Source organism: Marmota marmota, unplaced genomic scaffold, assembly GCF_001458135.2.
Source record: "Marmota marmota marmota unplaced genomic scaffold, marMar, whole genome shotgun sequence".
Lineage (NCBI taxonomy): Eukaryota > Metazoa > Chordata > Mammalia > Rodentia > Sciuridae > Marmota > Marmota marmota.
This window is the reverse complement of record NW_025999880.1, coordinates 13,183,771-13,205,764: the sequence shown is the minus strand read 5'-3', so window position 1 is coordinate 13,205,764 and position 21,994 is coordinate 13,183,771. Positions and strand designations below refer to the sequence as shown.

The 21,994-nt window shown below is 35.4% G+C and overlaps 1 protein-coding gene across 1 annotated transcript in view; it reads right to left on the bottom strand.

Annotated features, from left to right (window-relative positions):
* The window catches only part of Skap1 (src kinase associated phosphoprotein 1), a 282,423-nt gene that overhangs the window by 235,832 nt on the left and 24,597 nt on the right, over window positions 1–21,994 (bottom strand). The window contains exon 2 of the mRNA XM_015495533.2: window positions 14,317–14,422. Coding sequence (XP_015351019.2) covers window positions 14,317–14,422 — 106 coding nt within the window. The remainder of the gene's footprint in view (window positions 1–14,316; window positions 14,423–21,994) is intronic.

Sequence of the window (21,994 nt, the reverse complement as noted above, 5' to 3'; positions counted from 1 at the left end):
ATGAGAAAAGGAAGAAAATTGGGAATGAAATGACAAAATTATGCTTTGTATACACAGGAATATACCATAGTGAATCCTACCTTTATGTACATATGAAAAGCACCAACTTAAAAAACAACAAGAAAAAAATAAGTAGAAGAAAGACCAGTAGAGAAGAGAAGGAGAAGCAAAAGAAAAAGCACTGGGGACTGAAATGGAGCAAATTATATCCCATGCATGTATGATTATGTCAAAATGAGCTCCACTATTATGTAACATTATAACACACTAATAAAAACATTAAAAGAAAAAGAAGACGGATTTAGGATAAAGAATCAGGAGGCCTATTGATGACTGGGGAAAAGAAGAGAGAAGTCAAGAATGACTCCCAGATGCTACCTTGGCAACCTGGGCCTAGAGAAAGCAGAGGAAGACTAGAATGTAAGAGCAGAAGAAGCAGAATATCAGATAACAAGGTCAGACCTAGACCCCCAAGCATTCAAGATTCTTCTGACTACAAGTAACAGAAAACCTGACTGACAAGGGTTTGGATGAGTAGAGGTTTATTTTTCCCACAAAACAAAAGGTCTGGAGGCAGGTGATTCCAGAGTTGGTGCAGGCCAGAACGACGGCATGAAGATCCCATCTTTCTGCTCTAACACTTCGGAGCAGATGAATGTCTTCAGGTAATTAGTACATTTCAAAGTAGTGCTATGTCCCAAACATCAGTGTCAGGTGAACGACTTTCAGAAATCTTACATTTCTATAGCCCGAACTGTATTTTATATAAATCTTAGACCAACCACTAGCAAAGCAGAATGGCTTGCAGATGATGATTCATCCCTGGGTTAGTAGCATTCTGCTGTCAAGAAAGAATGGAAGATGGCTGTTGAGGAGGCATCCAGCAGGGTCTCTCCCTGTGTTGGGCAGTCAGAAGTATCCCATGGGACACTGGGGAGGAGCTATCCAATGTGCTTTCTGGTGCCTTGGACGCAGAACTGCAGCTGTAGAACTGGGAGTCATCCATGCACAGGGGAAACTGTAGCTATAGACATGCAGGTAACTGCCTAGAAGAATGTAGCAATGAAAGACACAAGATGAGGAACAGCAGGAGGAGGGCAGGGTAACAAAATGAGTTCAAGTAAGAGGAGAGAGAGAGAGAGAGAGAGAGAGAGAGAGAGAGAGAGAGAGAGAGACTATACACAGGAAGAAATGAAACCAGGAGAGACTATCATCATGGGAGTCCATAGCAGGCGAGTTTTTTAAATTTCTAAGAAAAATGAAGTGATAAATTATGTCAAATGCCACAGAAAGACCAAATCAGACAAACATGAAGTATCAACTCTATGTGGCAATCCAAAAGGGACTGGTACTTTGGTAGAGTAACATGATGCAGCAGAAGCTAGATTAAAGGGGACTAAAGAATGAACAAGGACTGACCAGAGAACAGGAAACCAGAAATGGCTAGTCTGAGTTTCTATTTCATGACGTTTCCCTGTACAGGAAGGGATACAAGTCAGCAGTCAGAGAGGGAATTGCTCTGTAGGACATCTATTTTTTTCTAATCTTAGGAAAGATTTGAGCATTTTTATGTGATGATTAGAGAGATGTAATGGAGAAAGAAATGCTAAACTGAAGAAAGAGGAAGTCTCTGGGGAACAGCAGCAGAAGTGGAGCAAAAATAACAACTGTGAATTGACAACTTTAGTCCTTAAGCAATGTGAGGAGAGACTGAATTCAAAAGATGATGAGGGACAGAGTATTTCAAAGTTATGGAGACAAACTTCAAACGGGTAAAGACTTTGCACAGAATCAAAGAGCAAAAAATCTAGAAGTGGCAGCGAGGAGCTTGAAGATTGCCAACAGCACTTCCGGAAAATGAGCAAATTCTCTTTAAGATGGTTGCAAGCTAAACAATGTCTGGTAGGAAAGTCATGTTTTAGCTAGGCACAGATGGAGGAAGAGCCTGAGGATCCACTTGGGGTTCAATTTATAACAGGACATTGACTCGACGGAAAATAGGCAAAGGGTAGAAGAGAATCATCAGGAAAAGAAAGAGAGAGAGAAAGGGAGGGGGGAAAGAAAGAGAGATTGTAAAGACAAGGCTGTACAATGCTGAATAGGGAGGAGGATAGCCAAAGATGAAGGGCTGGTGATGTGTAAAAAAGGTGGCTGGAATGATTGACATCTATGCTCCCAGGGAACTCAGACACACGGTGAGCAGTCTTGTAATCTTTTATCACAATTCCAATTAGAATGTCAGAGAAATGTTACTTTCTTTCTTTTTCTCATTTGTTCATTTTAGATATACATGACAGTTGAGTATATTTTGAGGTTATTATAGGAGATATTTGAAGAGATGGATACCATCTTTTCAACATGGCTCTGTATTCTCTCAATTCAGTAAAAAGAAAGCATCCTTAATTCTGGGAAATATTATGTAGGAATATAATTTTTCAAATAAAGAGGGTCTCTTGTTATTATAAGGTCTAGTAAGGGACCTAAAAGCATATTTATAGCACATTTTTACCATTCATTATCCACACATCATTGAACTCCTGCCACATGCCAGCACCATGCTAGAATTTCATAAGAAAAAATTAAATATAAGACCATGCATTGCCTTTAAGAAGCTTATCTCCAGAAATATGTATTCTGAGTTCTGATAAACAGATTTAAAATGAACTTTGTGCATGTGTGTATGTGTTGGGGTGCGCACTAGGGTTATGGCTCAGTGGCAAAGCACTTGCCTAGCACATGTGAGGTACGATCCTCAGCACCACATAGCAAATAAAATAAAGGCATTCTGTCCATTTACAGCTACAAAAATTTTTTTTAAATGAACCTTGTGTGTCTGCTGTGTTAGAGCAATGCTTCTCAGATGTTAATGTACGTACAAATAACCTTGGTTTTATTAAAATGCAGATTCTGATTCAGTAGGTCTGCTTCAATGGTTACCTGGGAGTCTGCATTACCAACAATTTCCAGGTGATGCTGTTTATCGTGGCTGGTCTATGTTGAGAGATTCCTTGCTCTGTCTTTTCTATTTATACCGCACAGTAAAGTCCTGGGAATCTTTCATTCCTTTCTTGCTAACCCTTCTATCTATTGATCCTTTTTTAATTAAAAAAAAAAAGCAAAGCAAGGAGTAGGGAGACAGTGGAGGGATGTTAGAAAAACTCTTAAGAGGCTTATTCTTCTAAGCAACTATTAGCTACACACACTGTCTTCATGAACATGTCAAACATGGATCTCATATGATTTAATACTTTTGGGGAACCTCTAGTATTTCAAACAGGGCACCTAAGTATTCAGTAAAAGAATAAGAGACTGGGAACAGCAATTAATTCTAGTTATGCCATATGGCAGTATGGAACACTGGCTGGGGCCTGAAAACTCAATTTCACAAGAGTCTTACTTATTCTGAATTTTAATCATTTTAGAATCAGCAAACATATGCCTACCAACCTGCTTCATTTACACAAAATTCTGAAGCATAATCACACTGCACACTCAAAAATGATTGGTTTTTCCCAAATGGACTTAAAATTTCTCTCCTACAGGATTCCTCAAATAAAGTAGCTGCTGACAGCTCCAGTTTAATCTCCTTGTTAAATAAAATCTTCAAACAGTTCTTTTAATGAAGAACATCATTTGCTTCTTCGCCATTTGCATTGTCAGCTCACAGTACTGAAGGGGCAAAGTTTTCTCTGGTCCTGGATTCCTCAGGCCTGTGTGCTGGTTCGGGTGCTGACACCCCTGCCCCTGTGAATTCCCTCCCCTCCACCATGCCTGTCAATGCGGAGCCACCCATGCTACCACATACTCTCCATTCCGGCTTCAGAAAGGAGACATTATCATTTTTCAACATGTACTCCATCCCCTGTCCTCTTAGGAGCTAAGATACTTTCATCTCCTGTACATCTAATAATTTCAAGATAAGGACAGAAAAATCAGTTCTTGTTCTGTGAACTTTTGTGTCCAGTGCTTGAGAGACTGTCCTAATATCCCCCGAACATGTTTTAGTGATAACATTTACTGCAGTCGGGCCAAAATGATTTTCTGCCACTTTCAATTCTAGTTCAATAAAAGAATAAGAGCTTTGTTTCTAACCTCTGTCATTTTTAATACCATAAAATGATTTAAAAAAATGTAAAATTGAGTTCCATTTCCTACTGGACTACCAATCTCCTATTAGCTTTCCTTTTATCAAATTTATGAGAAAAGTCAGAAATTGCCTTTCTTTAAAAAAAAATCAAAATTTCAGGATCTCCTGGGCTGAATGTTTGAATTGAATTTCAGTCTTCAATAATTGCTGGTCTAGAAGTTTTAAAGAAGTATAAAAGTTTGCTACTTCCCATTAGTTATGTCAGAAGTAACAAACTGGAAGATTATCCTTTAGTTTAGTATCATCCCTGAATAATAAAGTTATTTCTAGATAACTATCATTCTAAAAACCACATATGTGTGTGTGTTTTTATTACATTTCCAAATTGAGGAAGTATATGGTTTTCTGAAACCACAGTGAATGAAGTCCATAGTTTCTAAATTGCTAAACAAAACCAATCATATATTTCTAGCAAAACTTTATGAAAAATTTCAACTATGTATAAAATTGGAAGAATCTCCATATCTATATACAATGTAGATTCTATGATTCATATATTATTACATTTGCTTTGTCATGCATCTATCCATCCATCTATCCATTCACCCATACATCATATTTTTTGATGCCTTCCAAAACAAACTGTAAGCATTAGTGCACTTCATCCCCAAACACTCTGGCATTCATATTCATATAATTAACTAGACTTCAATAATTGTTTACAGTTTTTTTTCAGTATTGGGGGTAACACAGAGATACTTGCCTCTGAGATACATTCCCAGTCCTCCAGTCCTTTCTGTTTTTTATTTTGAGGCAGGATCTTGCTAAGTTGCCCAGGCTGACCTTGAACTTGTGATTCTCCTGCCTCAGCCTCCCAAGTCATTAGGATTACAGGCATGCACCGCTGTGCCTGGTTACAATTCTGTTAAGCCATTAATCTTTTGAAATATGCCACTTCATTATTTTTAATGGCCTGGCTAAGTAAACTAAGTAACCAATTAGGAATTCTAAATTCTAATCTTTTATTAATTCTGTTACTTTCAGTAATATTTTAAAAATCAGTTTTCTCTCTCTCTCTCAACACACACACACACGGATACAAAATAAATGTACAAAAATCAACAGCTTTCCTATATATCAATAATGAATTTTCTGAAAAAGAAATCAGGAAAACAGTCCCACCCAAAATAGCCTTAAAAAAAAAACTAGGACTATATCTAACCAAGGAGGTAAAAAAAACCCTCTATAATGAAAATTATAGGACATAGAAGAAAGAAATTGAAGAAGACAGAAGAAAATGGAAAGACCACCCATGTTCATGGATAGGCAGAATTGATATTGTTAAAATGGCCATATTACCAAAAATGATCTACAGATTCAATATAATCCCCATCAAAATACCAATGACATTCTTCACAGAACTAGAAAAAAATAGTCTCAAAATTCATTTGGAATAATAAAAGTCCCGGAACAGCCAAAGTATTTCTAAGAGGAGAGAGGGGGGGAAGCAATGCTGGAGGCATCATAATACCCAACTTCAAATCCTACTACAGAGCTATAGTCACAAAAACTATTCTTTTGTGCATGGTACTGATTAAAAAAAAAAAACAGTCACAGAGACCAATGAAACAAAATAGAAGACAAATCCACACAGATAACAGTCATTTGATCCTTGACAAAGGTGCCAAAAACATATGGGGGCAAAAAACAGCTTTTTAAACAAATGGCGCTGAGGAAAAAAATGGTTATTTATATGTAGAAGAAGGAGGAGACTAGATCTCTATTTCTTACTTTGCACAAAAGACAAATCAAAGTGGATTAAAGACCTAGGAATTAGACCAAAAATGTTGCAACTTCTAGAAGAAAAATTAGTGTCAACACTCCAACAAATAGGTGCAGGCAATAACTTCCTCAATAGGACTCCTGAAGCTCAGGAAATATACCAAGAACTAATAATTTGGATGGCATCAAATTAAGGAGTTTCTGCATATGAAGGAAACAATTATGAGTGTGAAGAGAGAACCTATAGAATGGGAGAAAATCTTTGCTAGCCAGTCTTCTGACAGAATATATAAAAACTCAAAAACTTTACTGCCAAAAAATAAATAACCCCATCAATAAATGAATAAATGAACTGAAAAGATACTTCTCAAAAGAAGAAATATAAATGGCCAAAAAATATATAAAAAAGATTCAACGCTTCTAGCAATTAGGGAAATGCAAATCAAAACTACACTGAGATTTTACCTTATTCCAGTTAAAGTAGGAGCCATCAAGAATACAACCAATGATAAATGCTAGACAGTATGGGAGGAAAGTAACACTTTTACATTGTCATGGGGGCTGTAATTTAGTATAACCACTACAGAAAACAGTATAGAGATTCCTCAAAAGACTATGAATGGAAACACATATGACCCAGTTACACAACTCCTCGGTATTTATCCTAAAGAATTAAAGTCAGCATCCTATAGTGATCCATGCATACCTATGTTTGTAACAGCACAATTCACAATAGCCAAATTATGAAACCAGCCTAGGGTCCATTAATGGGGTGAATGGACAAAGGAAATGTGGCATATATACACACAAAATAGTTTTATTAAGTCATAAGAAGAATAAAATTGTGTAATTTTCAGGAAAATGGACAGAACTTGAGAGTATGATGTTAAGTGAACTAAGCCAAGTCCGGAAAGTTAAAGGCTGTAATGTTTTCTCTCATACCTGAAAACTAGAGCAGAAAATGGAACAAAACAATGTATGGAGAGGAATCTCATGAAAACAAAAGGAAGATCAGTAGAGTAGAGGAAAGGGATCTGGGGATGGAGGAGGAGAGAGGAAAGGGGAAATACTGGGGAACAATACTGATCAAATTATATTGTTATGTGCATGTATAAATACCACTATTACATATAAGTATAATGTACCAATAAAAAAATGGAAAAAAATAACATTGTTTTTTTGGGGAAAAAAGCACTTGGTAGACATAGTAGAAGGTTTCAATTTGGTGGTTATGGCAGAATTCACAAATGAAAATCATACATTAATAAAATTTAGAGAAATAGCTAATTGGAGATTATAAAGTTTTCTGTAAATTAAAATGAGAACCTCCACAAGGCTCAAAAACTCAAGAGGGTACTAGAGGTTGAGCATTTATAATACATCTAAAATTAGCCACATGTATCTACAACAAAACCATTCAAAGCTGGACTATTTAAGACTGAGTCACTTCCATTCTGCAGCAACAAAGCACTAGCATCATACTGGAGTTTTTTTTTTTTTTTACTTGAAACAACAGGGTATTACTGGTTTGTAAATTCCCCATTAATTGTCTAAGTACAGTAAGAACTGCCACAGGGAGAGCAGCTCTTTCCTTTATGTGATATTTGTTCCCCTACATTGATTTTTTTTCTTCAGAAGTTTGGCCCTAGAAGGGGCATCCTTTGAGGACTGAAGAATCAAAGCTACTGCAAAGCACTGCTGAGAGTCTTGAAAGAAATATGAAAGAAATGGCATCAGACCTGGGGCCATAGGCTTAGATCTTTCCAAACAGGTCAGCAGTTGGTCTGCACAATATTCCCATTGCCAAGGCGGCGGTGACATCTTATGTAAATCAAAAACTAAAACCATAAGATAGCTCATTTCCGTTTTAAATGCAGGGGGATAAATATGGATATCTAGCACTGGAGAAGTTCCTGAGGGATTGATTCTCGCCCCTACCCCCACCCCAGTCTTTTCTGAGCCCTTCACTGAGCGTGATAAGCAGTACCACATTTCATTATCAACCCTGCTAGCACTGCACTTCAGGGAGACTCAATGAGGCTACACAGTAGGAGAGCAGATCTGGCATCCAAAGAAGAAATGATTCACATGGTGTGATGATAAAAACCCACATTAGACTCAACTCATTTTCGACAAAATCACGAAATAAAACAAAAACCTAAGGAAATGAAATTTCCTGCATCATTTTCCAAATTAAAAAAAAATCATAGTGACACCATAAAAGAAATCAGAGAGGTTTTAAAGTTTGGGTGATAAAGTTTACTGTATATATATATATATATATATATATATATATATGCAAAAAAATTTATTTTTCCTGTAATAATGTTTGCATTTTTGTAACTTTTTTTTAAATTCCTAACAACATTTTGGAAAGGCAATCTAAAAAGAAAACATAAGATCATCATTTAGGGAATCTTCAGGACACTCAGTCAGGGTTATAGAAATAACATCAGAACAAAAAGCCTGGCTCCTGACAGCTGACCCCTTGATCTTGCACTTCCCTCCCCTCTGTTCCAGTTTCACTGTAATACAGAGAGTAGACTCTCTCTGCCAGAACAAGGGGAAACATGCAAATCAGAGAAAACCACAATGAGGAAGGCCCAAGCCACAGGCTCCTGGAAATCCACAAACAGATAAATACAGACACAGAGACATTTTTTTCCCACTGGTCTTCTATAAGCAGAAAGAAAACAAAAACAAAAACACAATACAACTCTGGGACAAAAGACTAGCTCCAGATCAAATAAGGCTTAAATCAAGGGCAAAGCAAATGGAGAGTAAATGAAGTCACGAATTTCATACAAATGATCTTTTCAAGCAATGTATGGATTAAGAGTTTCCATCTACAAACACAAAAGCTTCATGTATTGAAAATTAACACTGAGGATTTCTTTGAGATCAAAGCAAATCCATATTGAGTAGATAACAGGAGTGTGCCCACATGGTGAAAACGATCAAAATACTATAAGGAATAAAGCACATTTCAGTGACCTAACTATATGGCTAAAGGGTAGTGCTCAGCTTATTAAAGATATTCTAGTGGGTTAGCTCACAAAATGAGGTTGAGCATTTATAATACATCTAATAGTAGCCACATGTATCTACAAGAAAACCATTCAAAGCTGGTCTATTTAAGACTGAGTCACTTCAATTTTGCAGCAACAAAGGATGCAAGCACAGTTACCTGCATGCCTCTTGTATCACATTTCAAAATTCCTTTTTACTCTTGATGGACCATGTTATTCTATTTAAGGAGCTCAGTACTGGGAAGAATTATATATAACCTTATTTTACAAGTGATCTCAAAAACTCCCTTAAAATGTATTTTTCTGAACTTCAATCTAAAATCTCAAAGATATAAAATTAAAATATCATAAATATGGTTTTATTATTAGGCATTTATTCTGAGCCACCAAGGACTATGCTTTTTAATACATAGAAAAATTATTATCTGAGATTTTTTTTTCTTGCTTTTTCAATAAAAAGTTTTGAAAGGAATAAATTTTTTCATCCAAACTTTTTAAAAAATCCACCTGTTACTTAGCATGAAAAATATGAAATATTATTACATGTCAGAGTTACTTACACAAAATATTTATTTTATAGGATGCCAGAGGGAGAAGTTTCCACCTACTAATACCACCACATAGCCCAATGTAAAAGAAAATGGAACAATTTAATCTTGGTACCAAACCCAAAATACCCCCACAAGTGAAAAAAAAATCATCATCATCATAAAATGAAAGGGAGAATTGCACATTTCGAGGCTGCTTTGAAAGGACAGAAACTTAGAAAAACACATAATCAGATAATCTTTCTTTTCAGATCCTAAAGTGAAGCCAAAAAACCAGCAACAGGTAATATTGTATAAGTCTCACCTGTAGAATATTTTAGACTATAAGAGCAATGAAATGTAACCCTCATTCCTAAAGAAGTAGAGTCCAAAAACATTTAACACAATTGTGAAATCTCTACATACACTCACTGAATAACAGAAAACTAGTACAGAGATTTGGCATTTAACTCACAGACTCATACATTTGAGGCAAGCACTCTACCACTGAGTTATGTCCCCAGTCCTTCTTTAATTTTTTTTAAGGGTAAGAGGGAGGAATAAAGCAAAAAAAGAAAAAAATGAATATTAACCTTCAAGAAGTACTACAATTATTGCTATGACTTTTAAGTCTTTCAGAGCTATTTAAACTTAGATGAATCATCATGCAAGTATCTCCTACTCTTTTTTTTTTTCTGCATTGGCACTGAAACTCCAGGATAAATAACAAAATTAAAGAACAGAAAGAGATGTTATGAGCGAATCTTTAAACTTATGAGTAACACAAATGTACCAATAGCACATTAGCATATAAAATATTCGTTCTCTTAATGAGCATGCTTCATTTGAATATGTTTTGTTCTGGGAGTTTTTAAGCTCAATAACCAGCAGTTATGAAAAGTAAAATTCTATGTAATTAACAATATGAGATTTACAGTATGCTACTTTAAAACTCTTCCTCCCAAGTTTTACCAGACTAACTTCTTGTCTATCTGTAATGCGAAGATATCAGAGTTTATATATCCATTATTAAGGTTAAATCTAGTTTTAAAAACTAACTCCATGTTAAGCAGAAAATAAAACTAAAATCCCCAAAGTCAGCATTCTTTTCATGAGATTTGAACTAGCATATCGTGTTTCATGCAGAGCAACAGCCAAGTCACCTACGACGAGACACGTTCAAGATATTCTTTCTGCTTGTACTTTAAATATCCTGGGGTTTGTGCCATAATCCCTGCTACACGAAGTTATTTCTTTATTTTCTTTTTTTCCATTTCAGTATCCTATAAATCTACTTGTCTCTTTTTGGAACTCCTTAGCATTATTAAGTTTCACAGAAGGAAACAATACACCAAGTTTGTTTCCATTGGCTCAGGCCTTGACTTCCAACAGGGAGTACAAATGACTCGTTGTGCCAAAAAGGGCCATCAAGAGAGAATTTATCCCTACCTCCATAATAAAAATATTCTATATTCTTCATCCCTTCCCCCACTCTCAATGCATTATTGCTGTCAGGCAGCCTCTACTGGATCAAACATTTAAGAAACACTCTACTGTTTCTCCAAGCGAGTGAGAACGTCGTCAGGTTTCTGGGTGTAGATCATGCCTGCTCTGTGCCAGGTGTCTCACATCTGGAGCTGATCCTGCAGTGACCACCATCATAAAGCAGGAGGAGTCTTTGTCTGCTTTCATCCCAAGCATTTTCTAAAGAGCTCAGTGAAAACCTGGACTCGGAATGTGAAAGTTGTTAGTTTTTTTGCTTGTTTTTGTTTTTTAATATTTTTTAGTTGTAAATGGATCTTTTATTTATTTATTTATATATGGTGCTGAGGATTGAACCCAGGGCCTCACACATGCCAGGCAAGTGCTCTACCACTGAGCCACAACTCCATCCCTGTTAATTTTGTTTTGTTTTGTTTAGGGAGAAGGTTTAAGTGAGAAAACAATTTGAAGACTAGCAACGAAAATCACAGCTCAGGACATCAAATACCACAACAGGGTTTCACTTTCTTGGAATCACAGAAATTTCCATTCATTTTTGTTTTGTCTTATATTGAAAACATTATCCTTCCTTGGAAATACTTTCAAATTAGGGGTGGGGGAGGGAGGATGTAGCTCTAGACACAGATTCCATATTATTTTATTTTTTGTCATTAAGCCTAGGAAGAAAGAGAATGGGTAAGCTACTTGTACTGAAAAAACAAATGAGAATTTGGAGAACACCTGTGACTCTTGACACAATCATTATTTCCTCCTGTCAGTCACCCTAGACAACAGAAAGGTGGCAAATGGCATATTATAATAGCAGCGATGACATCAGACACTTCAATTTACAGCAGGTCCACCACAACCATGGCAAACACCACTGCATTCTGAGCCAGCCATAAAAAATAGGGCCAAGCCCCAAAATTTACTAAGAATCAGAGGCAGTGCTATTGTTACTTCTCTTCACCATTTTCCACTCCCCAGCAATACAGTGTTGAAGAAAGAATTAAAGGACTGAAGTAAGAAAACAAAGTTGTAAATATATGCAGTATTTATATTTATCTACTAGCTTTCCAAGATTATTGTGCTAGGAATTTTCTACCAACCTTCCAAATAAACACTGGAGTAACAAATTATAGTTTTAGACAGCTTCTTACCCTCAAAATTTACCAACCCCCTAACATACTGTTGTTTTAATATGATTAAAAATGAAACTTTTTAAATGACTTTGAAATTTTTTTCCATGTTACTCACCATTTATCATAGATAATTAGTTCTCAAATTTGATGGCTTCCAAATTTCTCTCACACCCAGCTTTTGGGGAGATATATATAATTGCCACATAAAATAATATGACCAATATTTTGCAAGATTTCAGTATTTTCAAAACAACTGGAATTAATACATGAAAGTGCATCATGTTAACCAGCCATAAATAAAGAAGAGGATTTGGTTAAGCAAGGGTTACACTAATGATGATAATAACGAAGGGGTAGAGGTAAGGCTATTTCAAATAGCTTGCCAAAGGAAAGCCGCCTCTTTCCATTTTCTTGCACAGTTTAATTTCTGGCTCCTCATTTCCTCAGTGATCTGATAATTATGAAATTCTAAATAAAGTGTCATCTTTCTTGCAACAAATCAATGAACAGAAAGCTCTCATCAACAATGCAGATGTTTCCTAAAGCTCCTGCTGATTATTTCCTGAGTGTCTACCCCACAAACCACGCCGGACACTGTTTAAGCACAAGGAAGCTTCTCTACTCCATGAGAAATAAGGTTTCTATGTGTCTGTGCATATGCACATGTGTGTATGCATTTCAAAAGAGGATAAGAAGTAATATTCAGAGCTGGGATCATAGCTCCATGGTAGAGCACTTGCCTAGCTTGCATAAAGCCCCATGTTCAACCACCAGTGCTGCACACACACATCAAGGAGTAATATGCAACCAACAGTAATGAATGATAACAAATTTGCCTTTTATTACACAGTTAAGGTTAAAATTTAGACTTTTCCCAATATGGGAAAGAAGAATTCCTCCTCATTGTTCATTTGTCCTTATAGCTGCAGCAAAATTGTTTTTACATCCCTTATCCTTAAATATATTTAGGTAGATATGGGGGGTTCTACTAGTATAAATCCCCCTCCCTGTAATACAATTTAAAATAATTCTTTTACTCCTCATACTATACTTACAGTAATCCTATATAATACAAACACAAATTTGTGAAAATATAAAATTCTGTGGGTTACTAACTAAGCCTCCATGTGGGTTACTAACTAAGCCTAAACTGTCTACTAGTGAAGTAACATTGTACAGAAGTTTGTTTTCAACGCCCTTTCAGTCTACCAAGAAATTACAGACATTTCCCACTTTTGCAAAAAAACTCCCATCTTCTGCATTCTGTTTGTTTCAATTATTCAGGGCAACCCAGGCTGATAATTACACAGTCCCCAGTTGCTGAGTAAAAGTGATGCTTAATTAGCCGGCAGGAAAGATCGATTAAGATCCAGCAGGGCATCTCGTGAGGTTCTCTCACATTCCTGGAGGGAATAGACTCTGGCTGTGCCCTTCCAAAGGATAAAATACCCTGCTTCTAAGGAGTTGCAATGAGGTTTTAAAAGTAGAAACTAAGAACGGGTGGCCGCGCAAATTAAATCCCAGCCATAACCCTGCAGATGCTCTCAAAGAGTTCCCAGTTTGAACATTCTGAATCATACCACCTCGGGTTGGAAAAAGCCAAAGTAACACTCATCCCCAACTCTTGTTCAGCGGCCACAGTTCAAGCAAAAGGTGGTTGAAAAATATTTTGTGAAAGAAAATTTTTATTTCCCCTCTAGTAAGTGCATACACCTTCAGGGGCTCACATTCTAAGGTGCACAAATTAGATCAAGACCTCTTATTTTAAAAACTTAATAAGTATGATATTTCAACCCAGTCTGGAATGGAAACATTCCAACATGGTCAAAGAATCAACTGGACAAATCTGCCTTAAGTTTTCATTAGAGAAGAAGATGTCAAAGTAAAATCGGTAACAAAAATACACTGAAAATTACCCCACGTTGCCTAACACCTTCCCTTTAGTAATTTGGACCAGAATAAATGCTTAGCTTTCCCTGTCTTTCTTTCCTGTTAAGCATAGAGTGTTCAATAAAAGCCAACGTAAAATTCCAAAGCTAAAAGCAGAGTAATCATCTTAAATACATAATTATTAAAATATTTTTATTTGGTAAAGTACCATATGCTTGTCTGTCTCAAATTCAATTTAAGTAAATATTAAGCTTCTGCCAGATAAAGGACTATCACCAGTGTATTTCACTTTGTTAATTTACACACTATTAGAGTTTACTAGTAATAAATTGTTTCAAAGCTTTCAAGGAAGCATAATGGAACTGATTTTTACAAACCTAGCTTTGATTTGCTGAAAGCCCCGTAGAATATGGTCTCTGCACTCCCTTGCACCAGCACTGAGGTTCTCATTTCTCAAGCCTTCTGCCAGGAAATCTTCAGCATCTAAAAGAAAAGGAAAGGCAGTCAACAGAAAAAAAGAGGTAAAAAGGGGGAAATCAAAAGAAATGAATTTTTTCACTTTAAAAATTTCATAGTTGCAGAACAATGTGAATGTACTTAATACCACAGAACTACACACTTAGCAATAGTTGTGTATGGTGAATTTTATATTATGTATATTTTGCCATAATAAAGACTAACTAAAATTTTATGTTTGCCTATAAGTGACATGTTCTAGGAATCCAAGGCCTTACTACGAATTTAGAAAGGTGATGCATATACTAACCACAAAAATAGCTACTTTTTCTAAACCATTTTAAAGATACATTTATGTGTTAATTGTCACTGATGGCAGAGGATGGGTTGTCAATTTCATAAAAATATAAATATTACAAATAAGTCACAGAAGGTCACAGAGCAATAGAAGCCAGAAAAGAAATATCACAATTAGAGCTAAAATTAAAAAAAAAAAATAGAGCTGAACTGCAAAATCAAGAACAAAAGGGCAGGCATTCAAAGAAGAAATATTAATTAACAGATGCATCATCAATGAAAATGACAGTGCAACTGAGGGAAGGAACCCACATGGAAAAGAAAAATGTGTTCAAGAGAAAGAAACTGCAATTAATGTGAACATACATTATAAAATAGGGACATGATGAAAATACATACTGTGAAACAAATCATGGTATGTTGAAGGAAGAAAGAGGGGGACATACACATTTTCAAAGCCAAAATACATTGATAATAATTGCAATTGCCAGAAATAGTAGCTACACACTTCATCCTGCACACAATGTTCATCATTTCTAAAAAGAATATAAATAATATAGTTAAATTTGGGCCTCCAAAATTTGTGCCTATGATACGAAACTGTACCATATATACTGTCAAAATAGCGTCATGAACTTATAAGGTTGAGTTACATAAGAACACCCAAAAATTTGTTTTACATTTATACCATTCAATAATACCAAATAAAAAAAATCCTAAATAAGCATTGCTAGGACTTTTGATGAGGTACAAAGTCCTGAAATTGAAATTTTTACACAGAACCAACATCAACATCTAAGCCCTGTATTGCATCCATTGCAGAGGTCACTTAGTGCATTCCTCCAGGGTCCTCTGATTGCTAAAGAACAAGGAATGGGAAGTCGAATTAAAAGGTAAAAACAAATTACAGTCAAGATTCATCTAATGCAATATATCCTATTAACAGGACAAAAACCACACGATCATCTCAACAGACACAGAAAAAAACATTTGACAAAATTCAACAGCCTTCATGATAAAAACACTTGAAAAACCAGGAAGAGAAGGAAGCTTCCTTAGCCTGATATAGGATATGTACAAAAACCCCACAACTAGGGGATAGGGTACAGTTCCGTGGTAGAGTGTAGGATTAGCATGCAAAGCCCTGTGTTCAATCCCCAGCACCAAAACCAAAAACAAACAAAAGCCTACAGCTAACATTGTACTTAATGGTGAAACACTGACTGCTCTCCTCCTGTTCCTAAGATCAGGAACAAGACAAGGATTCTTCTCTCACCACTTATAGTCAACATTGTACCAGTGATGTTAATCAGGGCAATTAGACAAGAAAATGAAATTTAAGATTTCCAGATTGGAAAAAAAGATGTAAAACTATCTCTATTTGCAGGTGACATGTTCTGGTATATAGAAAACCCTAAGGAATCCACTGAAAATCTTCGAGAACTAATGAAAGAGTTCAGCAAGTTTGTAAGGCCAAGATCAATGTATAAAAATCAGTTGTATTTGTACACAGTAGCAATAGACAAACCAAAAAAAAAAATTAAGAGAATTCCACTTAAGATTTTATTAAAAATAATCAAATACTTAAGAATAAATTTTTCAAAAGAAGCGTAAAACTTACACTCTGACAACACAACATTGTTAAAAAATTAAAGAAGACAGGATGGAAAGACAGCCCGTGTTCATGAATTGGAAGATTTAATATGATTAAGATGGCAATTATCCTCAAATTGCTCTAAATATTCAATGCAGTCCCTATCAAAATCCCATTTGGCTTTTCTGAAGAAATTTGCAAGCTGATCCTAAAATTGCTCTGGAAATTCAAGGGACTCAAAGTAGCCAAAACAATTTTTTAGTACCAGGGATTAAACACAGAGGTGCTTAACCTCGGAGCCACATCCCCAAGCCTTTCTTCTTCTTTTTTTCTTTTTATCAGTTATTTTATTTTTATTTATTTATTTTTTTGTATTTGTAAATGGACAGAATGTCTTTATTTTATTTGTTAATTTTTAAGAAAAAAATATTTATTTTTTAGTTGTAGTTGGATATAATACCTTTATTTTGTTTACTTATTTTTATGTGGTGCTGAGAATTGAACCCAGGGCCTTGCACGTGCTAGGCGAGTGCTCTACCGCTGAGCCACAACCCCAGCCCTTATTTGTTAATTTTTATGTGGTGCTGAGGATCAAACCCAGAGCCTCACACATGCTAGGTAAGCGCTTTGCCACTGAGCCACAACCCCAGCCCTTATCAGTTCTTTTTAGTTATACATAACATTAGGATTCATTTGGACAAAATTATAAAACTTTGGAATATAATTTGTTATAATTCAGTCCCCAGTACTTCTCGTTTCCTCCCCCAGCATTCCTTTCCTTCTAATCTACTGATCTTTCTGCTATTTACTTAAATATTTTTTAAAAAAATTAATGTCTTGTGGATATACATGATGCTGAGATTCACTGTGGTTTACTCATATATGTACATAGGAAAATAGGTCAGAGTCATCCCACTGTTCTTTCCTTATCCCATTCCTCTTCCCTCCCCATTTATCCACTCCACTGATCTATTTTTTACACCCCCTCCCAATTTTGGATTAGCTTCTGCATTTCAGAAAAAACATTTAACATTTGACTTTTGGGGACTGCCCAGATCTTTTTATTATAATAATTATTTTTTATTTTGAGACAGGATCACTCCAAGTTGCTTAGAGTCTCACTAAGTTGCTGAGGCTGGCTTCAAACTTGCAAGCCTCCTGCCCCAGCCTCCCAGGTACTGGGATTATAAGCATGCGCCACCATGCCCAGCTAGCCAAAACAATTTTGAGACAGAAAAACAGATTTAGAGAACTCATACTTTTTGATTTTAAAATTTGCCATAAAACTATACCACTCAATGCAATATGTTACTAACATAAGTATAGATGTACAGATAAAAGAAAAAATAGAGAATCCAGAAATAAACCATTAAACTATGTTCAATTATAGGCCAGAATGCTAAGACAATTCAATGGAGAAAGAATAGTTTTTTCAATAAATTGTTCTGGGACAACTAAATATCCACATGCAAAAGGAACAAAGTTGGACCTCTAACTCTTACATTATACAAAAATTAACTAAGCTAGTCACAGTGGTGCATGCCTATAGTCCCAGACTCAGGAGTCTGAGGTAAGAGGATCATTTGAGCCCAGGAGTTGAAGATCAGCCTAAGCAACAGAGCAAAACTCTAAAAAAAAAAAATAAAAAAAAAAAAAAATTAACTCAACCTGAGTCAAAGATTCAAATGTAAGAGCTCAAACTACAAAATTATCAGGGAAAAAAAGATATAAATCTTGGGCGAAGCAATGGTTTCTTAGATATACCTAAAGAACATATAATAAAAAAGTTGGGTACATTGGCACATGCCTGTAATCGCAGCAGTTTAGGAGGCTGAGATGGGATGATCCCAAGTTCAAAGCCAGCCTCAGCAAAAGCCAGTTGCTAAGCAACTCTGTGAGACCCTGTCTTTAAATAAAAAATACAAAATAGGGCTGGGGGTGTGGCTCAGTAGTTGAGTGTCCCTTTCAATTCCCAGTACCTCTCCCTCCAAAAAGAACATACAACAAAAGAAAAAAGTGGACATCATCAAAATTAAAATAAATTAAAATCTATTGTGCTTCAAAGGAGGCTATTAAGAAAGTGAAACGACTACCTAGAGAATAGAAGATTTTGCAAATAATACAGTTGAGAAGAGATTTCTAAGTAGATATATAAAGAACTCTTACTGTTCAATAACAATAAGGCAATAACTCAATTTAAACATAATTAAAGGAACTGACCAGGTATTTCTCCAAAGAAGATACACAAATAAGCCAACAATCATATGAAAATATGCTCAGCTTCACCAGCCCTTAAGAAAATGCAAATCAAAACACAATAATATACAATTTCACACCCACTAGGATGACTGCAGTCCAAAAGACAGACAATAATAAGCACTGTTGAGGTTATAGAGGAATTAGAACTCTCATACATTGCTGGTGGGAATGTTTAGCCATCTAAAAAGGCTAAATAGAAAGTAATCATATGAATCAACAAATCTACTACTAGATACATACCCAAAAGAAATGATAACAGGTGTTCAAACAAAAACTTGTACACAAATACGCATTAGCAGCAACATTCATAATAGTAAATTTAAAAAAGTGGAAACAAATGTCAATCAATTGGATAAATGTGGTACATCCATATGATAGAATGTTCAGAACTTAAAATCAGCATACTACAGTGATGCAGCCACAACAACTCACAATAGCTAAACTATAAAACCAACCTAACAGATAAATGGATAAAGAATATTACTCAGTCTTAAAGAAGGATGAAATTATGGCATTTGCCAGTGAATGGATAGAGATAGAGAATATCATGTTAAGTGAAATAAGCTAATCCCAAAAAACCCAAAGGCTGAATGTTCTTTCTGATACATGGAGGCTAATTCACAATAAGCGGGGTGGCTAGGGAAGAATAAAGTTACTTTGTATTAGATGGAGGGGAGTGAAGGGAGGAGAGGGGAATGCGGTAGGAAGAATAGTAGAGTGAATCAGACATTATTACCCTATGTGCATATGTGAGTGCGTGACAGTCATGATTCTACATCATGTATAACCAGAAGAATGAGAAACTATACTCCATTTATGTATGATGTATCAAAGCACATTCAACTGTCATGTATAACTAATTAGAACAAATAAAAAATTTACAAAAAGAAATGAAGGGCTGGGGTTGTAGCTCAGTGGTAAAGCACTTGCCTGGCACTTGTGAGGCACCGGGTTTGATCCTCAGAACCACATAAAAATAAATAAAAATATAAGTATCGTGTTCATCTACAACTAAAATATTTTTTAAAAAAGAAATGAAATACTGATACATGTTTCAACATGGATGAGTCTGTGAAATCATTAGGCTTAGTGAAAGAAGCTAGTCACCAAAGACCACATATTGTATGATTCCATTTACTTGAAATATACAGAATAGGTAGATATACAGAAACAGAAGACTAGTAGGAACTGGGATGTGAAAACACATGTGATGTATGTGATATATATGTGATATATGTGATATATATGTGATATAGCACATGCTTAGCTTGCATGAGACAAGCTAAAAAAAACAAAAAGAAAGAAAAAATAGCAAAGTAGTTTAGTATATTAGATTACTAGATGGTTGCCTAAGACTTTGAGAATTGGGAAGAGGTATTGGGGGTATAAAAGTTAAGAGGTTTAGGGTTTTTTTTTTTTTGAGGGGGTATAAATGTTATAAAATTTATTGTTGGTAATGGTTACACAACTCTGTGAAAAAACTAAAAGCCATTGAATTGTACACTTTACACAAGTGAGTTGTATGATGTGTGAATTACATCTCAAAGAAGCTGTTAAAAATATAAATACAGGGCTGGGGTTGTGGCTCAGTGGTAGAGCACTTGCCTAGCACACGTGAGTCACTGGGTTTGATCTCCAGCACCACATTAAAAAAAAACCTAAATAAACAAAAATATAAATACATACATACATATAATACTGCATCTATCCTTCTGAATTTTCAAAATTTAAGGAAAATTAAAACATCTCTCAAGCAGCCAGACAAAAAAGAATAAGTCACTCACAAAAGAACAACAAAATCAAAAGTTCCTCAACACAAAGTAAGCATCATTAGATGAAATTTTTACAAAGTTTTAAAGGAAAACAGGATGTTGGTTATATAGGAGACCAGAAAAATATTTTTCAATAGTCGAGGCTCTGAATGTCTACCACCTACATTATTTCCTGGAGAAGATGTTTCTCAGGACACTCTGACCCACAGACAGAAAAAGGTGGTGATGAATGCCAGGTGTGGTGGCACACACCTGCAATCCCAGCAATTCTGCCTTAGGAGGCCTATGCAGGAGGATTACAGATTCAAGGCCAACCTCAGCAACTCAGGGGAACTCTGTCTCATAATAAAAAATAAAAAGGGGGCTGGGGATGTGGCTCAAGCGGTAGCGCGCTGGCCTGGCATGCGTGTGGCCCTGGTTCGATCCTCAGCACCACATACAAACAAAGATGATGTGTCCGCCGAAAACTAAAAAAAAATAAATATTAAATATTTCTCTCTCTCTCTCAAAATAAAAATAAATAAAAAATAAAAAGGGCTGGAGATGTAGCTCAGTGGTAGAGCACCCTGGGTTCAATCCCTAGTATCAAGAAAAAAGAAAAGGTGATGATTAAAACCTTAAATACAAGTTCCTGGTTAAGAAAAGAATAGAGAGAAAGAAAAAAAATGCTAAATTACTCACTTACATAAAGTCAATGGGTTCTATTCCACCCTTGACAGTGATAATTAAAGAAAATAAACTTAACTATGATTTTTCAAAACATGAACTTAATAAAAGTAGAACTGAAGATTTTAAAAAACATTTAATATAATAAAATACAGGTTATGAGGGGAATGGGAAAAAAACAAGGAGAGAAATGAATTACAGTAGATGGGGTAGAGAGAGAAGATGGGAGGGGAGGGGAGGGGGGATAGTAGAGGATAGGAAAGGTAGTAGAATACAACAGTTACTAATATGGCATTATGTAAAAATGTGGATGTGTAACCGATGTGATTCTGCAATCTGTATTTGGGGTAAAAATGGGAGTTCATAACCCACTTGAATCTAATGTATGAAATATGATATGTCAAGAGTTTTGTAATGTTTTGAACAACCAATAAAAAAAATATTCAACATAAAAAAATTAAAAAAATAAATAAAATACAGGAAAAAGGCAAACAAAATAGCATTAAAATAGAACTAGTAAAATAAACTGAGGGGTATAGCTCAGTCTAACACGTACAAGGCCCTGGGTTTGATCTCCAGCACCACACAACACACACACACACACACACACACATAACAATAGTGATGATTTTGTAAAAAGTTCAACTTCGATACCCAAGTGTCTTCTATATTTCTATAATAAAGATTTTCATACTATTTTTAAAAATAAAGTGAGTTTAATTACTATTTAAAAGATACTTACAAAATGAAACTGAAATTAAAAGAAGATAGGTTTGTAAAAACATCACAGGCAAATTCCTTTAAAAGCAAGAATGGAAATAATTCATATCAAAGTAGAATTCAAGGAGCAATTTAAACTAGGGCAAAGAGTCATTTTTTAATTACCAAGTATAATGTACAACAAAAATAACCTTCTAACCCTATGTGCTAAATAGCATAGTACCAAAATAGGTACAGTGAAAATTGTGAAATATATATACATATGTGTAGGAAAATTACTGGAAAAACTAT